The 14,165-nt window shown below is 38.7% G+C and overlaps 1 protein-coding gene across 1 annotated transcript in view; it reads left to right on the top strand.

The window, feature by feature from the left end:
- Positions 1-1,598: 1,598 nt before the first annotated feature.
- LOC138008322 (catalase-like) overlaps positions 1,599-14,165 on the top strand; it is a 20,583-nt gene continuing 8,016 nt past the window's right edge. The window contains exons 1-9 of the mRNA XM_068855624.1: positions 1,599-1,738; positions 4,329-4,611; positions 8,066-8,196; positions 8,705-8,755; positions 9,593-9,772; positions 11,352-11,462; positions 12,107-12,187; positions 13,230-13,382; positions 13,682-13,817. Coding sequence (XP_068711725.1) covers positions 1,676-1,738; positions 4,329-4,611; positions 8,066-8,196; positions 8,705-8,755; positions 9,593-9,772; positions 11,352-11,462; positions 12,107-12,187; positions 13,230-13,382; positions 13,682-13,817 — 1,189 coding nt within the window. The 5' untranslated portion in view covers positions 1,599-1,675. The remainder of the gene's footprint in view (positions 1,739-4,328; positions 4,612-8,065; positions 8,197-8,704; positions 8,756-9,592; positions 9,773-11,351; positions 11,463-12,106; positions 12,188-13,229; positions 13,383-13,681; positions 13,818-14,165) is intronic.

Raw genomic sequence — 14,165 nt, 5'->3', positions numbered from 1 at the left:
GACGAATTCAGTCTACTATTTTCGAATTAAGTGTAAGAAGACGTCAAAACTGTATTGATAGTTTATTTATTTGTGTTAACTTCGTGAAAAAAAAGACTTTGTTGGTGTCCTTTCGACAGGTGAAAGGACAAAGGATTGACAGGATAGCTCAGTTTTGACTACCACGCGCATTGCGGGCGCGGGTTCCGTATGCACAGAGTGTCTTGACAAGAACACATTTATATTGCTAAGTATCTTTTCAATAATAGAGACAACTCTCCTGGCATGCAAAATGTTCACTTCCGGTTTCCGTCCGTGGCTGAAAAACGTCGCGTGCTTAAAGCTCCCCAATTGGGCGCCTGCGCGAAGCACAATGCTTAAGAAAATATGCATTGCAACCTATCGATTCGAGAATTTTGCCGGGTCATGACGTCATAATACGACCGTCCGTTCTGTACGTTCAACTTTTCATATAAGCCAATACGCGAAATGTCGCACTGCTAGTGGAACCATGGGCCTCCCAAGAGAGTTTCGCGTTTTGCCATAGGCCATAGGGATCTTTAGCAAAGACGACGGCAACGTCAAGGAGAACGTCGTCCTGAAATGTGAATTCGCGTTATTGTAATCGATTTGCAACTATTCCAAGCATTTAAAGCGGCAAAGGTGTGGCAAAGCTCAAGAACGAAACTATTATGAACGGCGCTCAATTTAGGGGAGAAAATTAAAAATTTATCCTCAAGTGCCGACGTTCTCCCTAAAGCCTCAAATTTAGGCTTTTCACGTTGTTGTTTTGGTGACGACTGCAAAGAAATAGACAAAAAATGAAAAATGCAGGTTCAAAGCGTTTTACTTTATAAATATGCAAAATTGTGACGTTCTCGTTGGCGTCGCAGTTGTCGTTGCTAAAGCTCCATGACGCGGCAGCGCGCTACTTGCCTTCCTGACAGTTGAAATTAGCATCCCGAAGAATTCGCGCCTGCGCATATCCTGCGATGAATCAGCGGTCGCGTGGTAAACCCATTTTTTAAGAGGGCTGGGGGAGACGCTGGGGGATAGGTTGACCAATTCCAAAAAAAAAGCTCTTGCACAGGAATAGCCGAAGGAGAAAAGCAAAAAGATATGTATATTTGGAACCACAGACGCTTAAATAAGTTAGAAGGTTTCTTTCATCAGGGGCACCCAACGAGAATATAGTTCAAAACCACTTGAACATAGCATTGTTAAACGTATTTTAGTATTTAAACGGTAGATATAGGCATATTTTTATCCCCTAAAAAGTTTTTATCTGTTCGGATTCCCTAGCTGAAAGTCTAGTGATCCGAAAATCATAGGGATCAAAACTTACCTTTTCGACTGATTTCAGCCAGAAAAAAGGCTCCCGAAAATTCTAGGTGACCTTTTTAGGGTAAAAATCCGTTAAAAATGGGCAATTATACCATGTTTTAGATGTTCGAAAATCCTAGGACAGGCAGGCAAGCAAGAAATTTTACAACAAATGTTGCGAAAATTCTAGATCTCAAATCGTCTTCCGAACAGATATTTTCCGAATCCCATTTGCTCCTCCCAGCCAACTTTAGTCCAAATTTGGTTTTTATTGTCACGTGAGTCTTGAGATCATAAATAATTGCTGTGCAACTTGTCACGGTTCAGTTTTTGCATACTGTGTACAGGATTTTCAAGTTGACCGGACTTTTATATGGTGATGGCAAACCGTACGAAAGCGAGTGAACAACTGAGCGAATTTGCTCAAAGCAGGAAGGTATGGATTTTTACGCCAAAGGCCACGAGTTAGTTTATAATTTTGAATATTTACCGACTACCTACAGCTGTATGCGATCCAGCAGTCTTAAACCACCATTAATTTTAATTTCTGTGAGTTTGGGATAAGTGGATGTGGTGAAGATGAAGATCTCCCAGGCTGATTTTATCGAAAGGGATCCCAGGTGTGCAGCATGTAAAGACAATTATGCTACACGATTTATGATGGTTGATCCTGATTTTTCGTGCACAAACAAAGCGTTTACGTGACTCGGGTACCACTGCACATCCAAGCCTACGTGCTTCAAGACGAGTTAGTGACGCTTGACTATTCGATTAGAAAACACAAAACACATGTAAAGCCTAGGCATTCAGATGTTTGACTTTTGTTCCCATTTGAGTTTCGAATTCTACAATGTTTGCGTTGCCCAAATCGTTCTACTTCTAGGATTGCTTGATCATAGCTCGATCGTATTCGATCTTAGATTACAAGTTATGTATAAGGTACGTGAAAGTGCATTCGGAAATCTACCGTCACCGGTCATTTCCGGTCATGATCGAGGTTAACAATGTTAACTCTTAATGATAAGTCAGTGATTTTCTGGACTGAAAACCACTGGTGATCAATGTACATTAACATTTTATTTCAAAACTTGGGGGATTTATTTGCATTGAGTGAAAAATAAAAATAAATGCAAGTGTGATGAGTTTGTGAAAGAAACTCAGAGCCTCAAATCAAAAGATTTGTGCCAATATTAAGATTTATTTATATTATATCAGTAATGTACATGTACAGTAAGTGCTGTATATGCTAATTACTTGATCGAGTACTTTTTGTGTGACAGCTGGCACAAAAGGTTGAGAATTAACATTGTTTACATTGTAAGCTAACAAAGGACTTGGATAGTTAAGTGGGTGGCATTCTATGGTGCAGTCCTCTTAACTTGAAGTACAGGTGTATGTTAGTGTCATTTGGTTTCAAATATCTTGGATTATGACGAATATCTTGACTAAGCTTGTTTTCGTGGGTTGCACTGTAACTAATGGCTCCTTGTTTGTTTTCAGTACATTAATAGCTTTTACAAGAAATTGAATTAAAACCGTGAGCGGGGGTTTCATAAGAAGCCAGTCACCGGCAGTATGCTGCCATCTGTTTGTCAGTAATGATGCCTCTAACCTCCAGCTTAATTCTGCGTTGATTTTCTTGCAAACCCTTGAAAGAGACAAGAGTGACTGCTGCTTACATTGATTAGGCAGGACATCTACTTCAAAGGTTATTGAAACCCCTGTGTGAGCCCTCAAAATTGGCTTATAAGAGGTAATTATCCAGGCCCCATTCTCTTTTCCATTGGATTGGCTGGCGCTTGAAACATCTGCTGCCAAATCTTTCTTAGAGTTGTTAGTTTACTGCTTGTTATACCAAATTTTGCCATGTATTCCACTTCCCACCAACACAGCACCACAGTTTTGTTCGAAACTAAGTAAACCCCATCATTCTTTTTCCAATTGGTTGGTCACCAGAGCCAAGACAGTCAACCATTGACTCCTGAAACGAGTAAAATCATTTGGTTTTAGACTAAAATCTATGAAGTTTCACCCCTAGGAGTCATTGGGTTCAAGCGGAATGTAGAGGTTGTTACCTCAATCCCCCTTTCGCTCCCCTCCCATACACTGTTACAGTAGTGTGGCGGTAGAGTAAAATCTCATCAAGTCTTACTTCTAGGAGTCAATTGGTTAACAAATTTAGTTGAGGATTAACTTAACCATTTACATAACTGCTTTTGCCTGGTTCATAAGAAAAAGATAATAATTGTAATAATTATTATATATTAATGTTAATATGTTCAGATTTGCACCCTTAATCAAGCAATGAATATGGGTCTTTAAGTCTGAGCAGGGCCGTAGGCTTTAGAGGCTGTCTCTGATATCTAGTTTATCAGGGATGTTGCTAAGCACCGGCTGCCGGTGAAAATCGCTGCTTGAGAAAGGGGTGATCGCCGGCTGAATTTTGGCCGTCGATCAATTCAAAGCAACTGAGAAGGTCGCAAATTATTCTCTACAAAGTTCAAAAGTCATTTGATGTGTTAAGCAAAAAAAATTAATATTTGTTAGTATACGGAAGTATCACTAGAATTTATCGATACTGGAAATGAAATAAAAGCATTGTTTTAAGTACTGTTGTGTGTGTCAAATTCCCTGTATTTGCCATCTTGAAGAATGACGGGTGTTGCTCAGAGCACGTCGAACTTACCGCCTCAATAGAACCTTCAACGGGTTGAATTATTTTATTCTTAGCTACCAGGGCCGTAGCCAGAAAAAAAATATGACTGAGGCAATGTCCGTGGTTAAATTATCTTTGGAAGTATTTTAAGTGTTTATGATAAGTACGTATGGTATCACGCTTTATTTTAAAATTTCACGAAAAAATGTGAGGCAAGTGCCTCGGTTTGCCTCATACTGGCTACGGCCCTGGCTACTGTTGTACATCCCTGGTTTATTGTTTAGAGATTGCACAAAGTGAAGCCATGTAGTTTGATCATAAGTTTGACTGACTCTAATGGAAGGTACATACATGTTTTTCTGTCTGAAAGGTTCCAGATGTCCTCACAACTGGATATGGTGTCCCAGTGGATACCAAGACAAGCACTATGACTGTGGGACCTAAAGGCCCTATCCTGCTACAGGACGTCCAGTTTTTAGATGAGATGAGCCACTTTGATCGTGAACGAATCCCAGAGAGAGTGGTGCATGCAAAGGGAGGTGGAGCATTTGGATACTTTGAAGTTACAAATGACATCACCAAGTACTGCAAGGCCAAGATATTTGACAGAATAGGCAAAAGAACACCTTGTGTTGTAAGGTTTTCCACAGTTGGTATGTACACATTCTTTGCCATCAGATTTCTTAAAAAACTAGACCCTCAGTGAGAGTACACTGGGTTGCCTGTGGTACGTGCAGCGTTCCAGGCACTTTTTTTCAAGTTGGGGGGTCATTAAGACCATTTATTATATGGCTTGTGTTTGTAGCCGACATAACGCGCGCTCTGATTGGCTAATTGTGACTGAATTGTAGGGCATTATTCTCCCGTAATGCCCACGGGCCGATTACGGGCTTGCAAAAACAAAGCAAAAGGTAATTAAAAAACCATGTAATAAACTACTCACTAACTGAGCTAGCTCGAGCCGTACTGGGGAATATTGGCCCTCAGTTGTTTTTGTACGGACCTCGCTGCGCTCAGCCCGTATTGCCACGACCTTGGGCCAATATTCCCCAGTACGGCCCTCGCGCTCGTTTAGTAAGAAGTTATTAAGGGGTCACCGCGGTAAATCAGCCATCGCCAAAAAATGTTTTTTTTTTCTCAAAAAATATTTAAAGTTGGGGAAAAAAATACGTCATTTTAAAGCTAAGAAAATAAGCTTTTCAACAGCATGTAACTTATTTACAGACAACTGAAACATTTTATAAAAGCGAAAGTTGAACGAAAAAATTTAAGAAAAATAACAGTAAAATAATTATGTTTCCCTGGCAAAATTTGGTCATTTTAGCGTTGATTACGAATTTTTAGATGCAAAACTAAAATTTTCTGCAATTTATCTGCTTTCTTGGACATACATGTACATGTAAATTCGACCGAAAACTGATGAGGCACGAATATTTTTTAAATTTTTAGGAATAATCGGATTAGCGATCAATGCGTAATGTGATAGTGCGATAAAAGTGTCAAATTTGCGACTCGTTGCTAACGGCAATGGAAGCGATCGCATTACGAATAATAAACCTCTGTTTGCGATAAACCACCCAAATAACCGATTTTTTGACGGAAAATTCAACCCAGAGGGTAAAACTATTCACTGGACATGTAATAAAGGTAAATAATATGTTCGAGCAAAAGCGAAAACAAGCGAATATTTTGAGGGAAAACACAATTATGCAGGCCTTCTGATAGGGTGCGATTAAAAAATGCAAATTATGCGATTTTTTCAGGGCAGATTGTGCGGTTAGAAAGGCCAATTATGCGATAAATAATGTAAATTATGCGATTTTTTTCTCAGCAATTTTAAGCTTGTTTTATAAGGTTTCAGGTTAAGAAAAACACTTTTTTGCTGCCCTAAAGACATTTTGAACACAAAGGAACAGTAATTATGTATCTCGATCGACATTAGTTGGGATAAATAAAAAAAAATGAGGTCTTCTGCACTACCGGTGCACCACGTTAAAAGTTGAATGAAAGGACACAGCTAACATGCCAAATGAATGATCAAGGTGCTTGTCAACCGCGAACTTCCAAAGATGGTCAATCACAATAGGGCCATACCCCCATTTATACGAGAGAAAACAAGCCGCGGCTTTCTCTGGCTGCGGCTTATATTGACCTGGGTATAATTATACATGTATTCGTATAAATAGTTCCTTTTGCGTATTTTGTACACCGTGGCCAGAGTAAGCCGCGGCTTATTTTCTCTCGTATAAAAGGCCCTAATATTGCACGACCAGAAAAACATCAGTTCATCGTCCACGTGGAGCATCCCAGGGAGGTACTTTCTTGCTCAATCGTGAGCTGTCAGATTGGATGGAAGGTGGGAACTGCCTTCTTCATCGGAGAAAAAGCGAGCATTTTCACAACAAACTTATCCACGAGTAAGTTTTTATCAGTTTTCAACGAAAAAAACTACATTTTGCCGAAAAACTTACAACTTCGCTTATTTTTCACAAATCTCTTCCCTAAGAGGAGGCAACTGTGTCATTTCAGTGGTGTGTATATAAGTGCGTGTTTGTGTTGCACCAATAGAAGGAGACTCGTACCAGGTCTGTGACATGAAAAATAATGCCTTGAACTTGGAATGTTTACCAAATCGAAGGTGACAAAGGTTTTTTAGCCATCTTAAAAATGGCGTATTTATGCAGGAATTTCTAAGAAACGTGTTGATTAATGTTTCATTTTATGAATTTTGTGCGTCCTTTTGTGAATTATGCGATTTTTCGTGAATTGTGCGATCGGATGCGATTTGAGGTCGATTGTGCGAAATCGCACCATCGCATAATATCAGAAGGCCTGATTTTATGAATTTTGTGCGTCCTTTTGTGAATTATGCGATTTTTGTGAATTGTGCGATCGGATGCGATTTGAAGTCGATTGTGCGAAATCGCACCATCGCGTAATATCAGAAGGCCTGAATTATGTGAGATCAAAGGAACATGTGGTGAAGACACGCAATTGCATCGCTACGAAAATTTAATGATCTTACCTTTTCAGCGATTTTAACGATTGAAATTCCATCCAATCCACCTGGTCTAGTCTTTGAATTCACTATTATCGCTGCCCTACGAATCTTCAGTGTTCTACATAACAGCACACTTTTGGTAAAAGACGGCTCGACAGGCGACAGATTGTTGTCAAAGTCCATTACTCGTCGCTTTTAGGATTCGACCGCCTGTCTTGTTCAGTATCCAATTTGCTTGCCATTATTGAGCTTCATAAGGGTATACTTTGTTCAAAGATCCACTAAAACGCCATTTGCGTTACATGATTTTTGACGCCATTGCCGGTTAAGTTAATCGTTCTACTGTGTCCACCAGAGAAATCTACGCATTTCCCACTACCCTCTCGATCCTAAGAAAATACGCGCAGAAGGCTCTATGCACAAAGACACCACTTAGCAGGGGAGTGACAGGCAAGACTTTTACTGACACGGAAAAAAATAAAAAAAGAACAAAATGAAACGCAGATTCCGACTGGGTTTGCCATACTGGCAACCCAGTAAAAAGTAACTTACATCTCATGTGGTTGTTAAACCCATTCACTGCTCGGGTCACAATCCCAGGATGCCCCCAGTTTCAAGACCAATGAAATTGGCAGGCTTTCTAAAGACAGAGTAAAATATAAATATGTCAAGCCTCACTCTCAGAAGTCTCAAACGACTATGGCTTCAGACAGTGTACTGCTATAAATACATCAAATAGTCAACCCAATTGGAAGAAAAAGGCCAAAATCAAATTTTGCTTTAATCCAGTACCCCTCAATTTTCCTTCTAGCTTGCAAGCCAGGGTAATTACAGGGGTAGTAATAGTCTTGAAAAACTCAGCATGTTATGTCCTTGAGTTTATCTGTGATTCAATTAAATCATGTACATACGTAATTAATAAATAATTAAGTTAATTATTCTATAATAAATTAAATACAATGTATATTTAAGCAAATTAAAGTAACGGCTCATGCGTGATTTAAGTCCTTCGATATTCCTCAAGGTGTGAAATCAATATGACTGATCTGTCTCCAGCTGTTAAAGTTAAAGATTTACAAACCAATTTAATTTTTAAACTGTACTAGGTGGTGAGTCTGGAAGTGCTGACACAGCTCGGGATCCTCGTGGTTTTGCAATGAAGTTCTACACTGATGAAGGAAATTGGGATTTGGTTGGAAATAATACTCCAATCTTCTTCATTAGGGATCCTATTCTGGTTGGTTTCCCATAGTTTATCTGACTGTATATGATCTCTAGCTTATTTTATGTCAGAGCCACTTCACTCTAAGACTTGAAAATTGCTTTTTTTAGTCTCATTCAACTTAAAGTCATTAGTGAGCTTTTACGAAGACAGAGGCTGATCATTGCTACCTTGGTTGTTTTATTCTCACCGATCAAAGCCCTTTTTTAAAAAAACAATGAGATGTAACTGTTTTGCAGTAAAAGACCACCATCAGCACTTTTTAAAGAAGCATGTGCAAAGATACAGTACTGTAATATGCCCAGCTTGCAAAAAATGGTGTTGGTGGTACATTGTACTGTCTACTGGTTGGTGGTCATGATTTTGATCATTACTACATGTAGCAATCCCTTCATTGAAGAGTAGAGCATCCAAACTAACAATCAGTGGGTTGTGGGTTGACTTCTGCAAAGGATCACTCAGACTTTTTCACGAGTATCCTAAAATCACTACCTTCATTAACAATTAAATTTTATTGTTGCAGTTTCCCAGTTTTATTCATACTCAGAAGAGAAATCCAGTTACTCATCTGAAGGTATGCTGTTGCATTTACAGTATGCTGTGTGAACTGAAAACGAAACAAAAAAAAAGGACAGGAAAGGAGAGGAACTTTATTGAAGTGTCGAGTAGTTCTAGTGCTGGAGCATTAATTGGGAGACACTTTAAACTGAAATAAACAAATTAATGCAATCAAATCAAATGTTCGTTTTTAGAGGAGAGGAGAAAACCGGAGTACCTGGAGAGAAAAACCTTTCTGTGCAGATTAGAGAACCAAGAATTACAACCCACATAATGATACTGAGTAAATTGAACCCGGTGCACATTGGTGGAAGGGAAGTGCTGTCACCACTGCATCATCCCTGCACCCCTGCAGTTGTTTGTCTTGACTACACTTTACTTCACTGTTGAGTCTCAACCAAGCGTTTATCACAACCCCAGGGGTTTCAATAACTTCTGAAATAGCCGTCCATGATAGCCCATTGAAGGCGGCAGTTTGACAAGTTTATGATAGCATTTTTAGTGAAAATCAAGGCAAACTAGCCGGCGGTGTGAGGCAAAGCAGGCGGCGGTATACCACCGGTAACCGGCTTCTATTGAAACCCCTGCACAACGCCCATAATTTGGCTTGACAGCTGAGTTGGTAGGGTAGTGCACTGGCATGGTATTGCAGAGGTCAATAGGTTCAAATCCCAGTCAAGTCTGAATTTCGCAGGTTTTCCTTTCGTTACTGCTTAACTAGCATTCATAGCTGCAATAATCCAAGGTCTTAATTCAAGTTGTCATGTTGTTGAGGAAATGCCTTTCAATCATTTTTGAAGTTATTCTTAGACTATTACAGTAACTGTAACATCACCATTTTGAATTTTTGTAGGACCCTGACATGTTCTGGGATTTCATCACTCTTCGCCCTGAAACCACTCATCAAGTTTGCTTCTTGTTCAGTGATCGCGGCATTCCCAATGGGTATCAGCACATGAATGGTTATGGAAGCCACACATTCAAACTGGTGAATGAGAAAGGGGAGGCTGTCTACTGCAAATTTCATGTTAAGGTGCATGCCTGTTGATACTTTACTATATGTATTTTAATAAAGTTTCTATGTAACACACACTCTGAATGGTTAAAGCAGTGTGCTGATGGCACTTGTAGGATTTGGAAAGTAAAGTTTTTTTGAAAAATTTAGCTGAATATGGTTGTGATGAAATTAAGCAATTCTTTACTATACAGTGTAAAACAAAATAATAAAGAAAACTCGCCTGTAATCTACTTTCAGGATCTTGGTCCATAAATGTGACTGTACTTATTTCTTGGTGCATGACAGAAACATATTATACAAATTTTTTGACGTCATCCCCAGAGGTTTCAATGAAATTTAAAGTTGTCGGCTGGATTTAGTGGCATAAGCCACTGTTGTAACAGTTGTTTTCCAAATGAATTTTAATCTTACAATTTCATGCACTTTTGAAAGAATCTGTCTTAGTTTATTTTTTCAGTCTAGGGAAGAAAGTACATGTAGCAGACTTCTCTGAGTGAATGCAACATGCTTCTTGTATAGGCTGTTGAACTGCTTAATTGAAACCACTTCATCCCAAACCAGACCGAGTGCTCCAGATTAAAAAAAATCAGGTTGTCCCTGTTTCAAAAGCCGGGCAGCTAAACCCGTAAATTTGGTTGCCCTGATAAATGCTTGGTTGCCCATTAGGAAAACCCCTACGATGAAATGCACACCGTGCATCTCACATGCATTGGAGCTTGAGTATCCCAAAGTTCTAAGGTATTTACATGAGACTGGGATGGACTCAGATCGGTATGAAATTTTTGCGGCATTTACATGAAACCGGGACGAAATGATGTGTTTTGTGTAATAAATAGTATGGCTGACCCAAAAGCGTACAGGCTTGAAATTTCTAGGCCCGGTCCGAGATTTGTTGTCATTTACATGACAACGGTACAAACTCAAACCGGTATGAAATTCCTTGTCTCGTTCCAGCCGCTGAGCTCGTTGTCAGGCCAGTCTCATGTAAATGCATAAGAAGGAGATACGAACTCATGCCAGTCTGAGTTGATCACGGGCTCATGTAAAAACCCCTTAAGTAGCTTTTTGTGGAAGTCTGGGTTTAAGGTTTAGCATTTTCAAAATGGAGTCTTACAATGGAGTACATACATGTACATTTTCCTTTCTGACAATGTTTGCAAAAGCTACAGATATTCAAAACACAGAAAAATGCTCAGCTGCGACAAATTAATTATAATTGTTCACTTCACACTATGATCTGACATTGACAATAGAAGACCGGCAAGTGAGTCGGGTGCTGCTTAATGTAATTCATTTTCTATTTTTGGCTCGGTTGTCCGTTGTTTTATCTTCGGCCAACCAAGCTTTTCATTTTGCCTAAATCTAGTCACACGATATTCTCCCTGGGCATTGCCTGTTCATTGCCTGGTCGTCTGGGATGACCGGAATTTTAACCGCTAATTTTAAGCACTGCCACTGAACTGAATTAATTTTTTGTTTGTTTGGAGGGGATAACCATAACTGCTACATGAAACCTCATTGTTGTCAGATAATGATATTATTAATAAAATTTTATGTGATGTTACATGATTGTGTATGCTTTTGTTGTTGACAGACTGACCTGGGAGTGAAATGTGTAGATGTAGATAGAGCTGCGCAGTTGGCTGGATCTGATCCAGACTACAACAACCGAATGCTTTACAATGCTATTGCCAATGGACAACCTGTAAGTGGCAGATAAAAATGGGAATCTATATAATGGTGAGCTGTGCTGATGCAGAATTAATAATTTTATTATATATATATATATATATATATTTAGTCTGTCTTGGCTAAAGTAGCTGAAAATTAAAAACAGCAGTGTGGTCTCTCTCTTCATGCCTTGCATGCTTGCATTTGATTACCGGTACTTAATTAGCTTTCTGTTACTTACGTCTCTTGATTCAACTTGAAATGACAAGCCACAAACATACAAAGGTGGCAGAGTTAGAGTAAGTTGTTTTTTAAGTATTCTTAAAGGCAGAAAGATGACAAGTAGTAACAATGTTACCTACAGTGTAGATTATTATAATGAGATGTCAGTCACTTCATATACAAAGTTGCTGAATTTTGGAATCCTTTATAAATGTAACTCAGAAGACTTGAATGTGACTTGTGCACTGACATGTAAAGTTAGAGTTTGTTGTTTATGTTTTTTCATTCTCCTTGGCTTCAACTGGATATTAATTGCCTTTCTGCTGGCTGTCAATTACGTGCATGAATTATCAGTGAATTACATGTATGAAGCTTATCATACAAGAATGTCTGGATCAAGCATGGTAATCTATACGGTTTATTCTCAATTCAACTAGATTAATCTGTTTTTGATAGCCTTCATGGACCATGTACATTCAAGTAATGACATTTGAAGAGGCTGAAAACTTCAGGTGGAATCCTTTTGACCTCACTAAGGTACATTACATGTACATGTAAAAGAAATCCGCAACAGAGGTTTCGTTTAAGTAATACATGTATTTTTTATTTGAAGGAGCCTGATTACAAATCTGGTCAGTGACTTTTTTACAGCCACCAAAAATGGAAAAGAAAATCCACTGTTACAGTAACAATATGCCAACAACTGGTAATATGCCTTACGGAAAATCGTGAGGAAAAGCAGTAATGTTCCAAACAAGTGGACATATTATTTCTATACGGCAATTTAGGTTAAAGTAATTATGTATTTGAGTCCTATTTAGACTGCAAATTGAATGATTGATCGGAAATGATGTGGACTTTACTTTAAGCTAATACATGTACTTTCACAGAACCTCAGGTGTACAATCGCCCGAGTGAGTAAAGTCTTGAAAAAGACTGTTTTGCACAACCTGAGTGGAACCTGAGCACAAACTTCAGGGTCTTGGACAACCTGATCGGAAGTCCTCTTCGTAGTCAAGTGGAGTCACTTGATCATGACTTCTGCGTGGGTTGTCAAAACGTCAGTCAGTGTCATCTCAGGATAACACTCACCTGGACGGTCGTACTTCACTTAATTACATCTGACATAATTATTGCATGATTACTTTAATAGGCTGCGATAACATTCCCACCCTGTATCTCCTTTGTGCAGTCTTGCTAGAAGACCATTTTTAAAGCTTTCACAAAATTAACCCTAAAAATAAACGAACAGAAATCATCCCTCCTCCTTGTAATGTATCATTATTTTCAGAACATAAAATAATAATAATAATAATAATAATAATAATAATAATAATAATAATAATAATAATTATTATTATTATTATTATTATTATTCTATAATAATAAATACAATAAATACAACAATAAGAACAAATACAATTCTTTTTTTTTTATTCTATGTATTATAAGACCAATGATTAAATTGCGGTGAATTTGGTAAAAGGGGGGCCAGACAAGTTTTAATTTTGTTTTGCGTTCAGCTTTAATGTTATTGAAATCGTTTGACATCTTCTTTTCTATTATTCCTACCACTCAGATTTGGCCCCATTCCGAATATCCTCTCATTCCTGTTGGCAAGATGGTATTAAACCGCAACCCATCCAATTACTTTGCTGAGATAGAGCAGAGTGCATTCAACCCGGCCAGCATGGTTCCTGGAATTGAACCATCGCCAGATAAGATGCTACAGGTATAAATTGCCAATGGACGGCTGTCATTTAGGTATCGTTGCTTATGGAAGTAAAAACCTCTAACTAACAGAGTTCCAGGACTGTACAGTCAATTCAGCAAAGTTGGTTCCGTTCCACCGCGCGGTTTTTCTGTGTATTTTATTTGCACTCACACATTAAACTTTACTGGAATAAACAAAGGGGTTGTAAAATTGTTTTTGGGAACAAGAAAACAGTGTTAGCGAGATATTTAATAACTAAACCCAAGTAGCGATAAGTGTGTGATAATGCTACATTTATTTATTTATGTTCGTTTCAGGGTCGCCTGTTCTCATACCACGACACTCATCTTCACCGATTAGGAACCAACTACCTTCAGCTGCCAGTGAACTGTCCCTACAAATCCAGAGTCACAAATTACCAAAGAGATGGACCCCAGAGTTTTGACAACCAAGGTAGCAGGAAATACATTGTTTTTACGACGTAGGGGTAGCTCTAGAAATTTATGTCAGCTTTCAAATTTCTCCGTCTGTTGATTAAGGGTTAAGGGTTAAGGGTTAAGGGTTAAGGCTTAAGGGTTAGGGTTAAGGTTAATGGTTAGGGTTAGGGTTAGAGAAATTTAGCATCACGTTTATGTGAAACGCCAACGGCAAAAGTGACCACGTGACAATGATTTTCGCACTATTTTCTACGTTTGCCGGCTGTCACTTGCTGTTTCTACATGAATGTAGGTATTTTCGCGTTTCGCGTTTCGAGCAGTACGTTGTGTTCTACATAAGAAGTTGTTTGCGGAAAAAATGTAC

The sequence above is a fragment of the Montipora foliosa genome, chromosome 6 (genome assembly GCF_036669935.1).
Source record: "Montipora foliosa isolate CH-2021 chromosome 6, ASM3666993v2, whole genome shotgun sequence".
Lineage (NCBI taxonomy): Eukaryota > Metazoa > Cnidaria > Anthozoa > Scleractinia > Acroporidae > Montipora > Montipora foliosa.
This window is presented reverse-complemented; position numbering and strand designations above follow the sequence as displayed.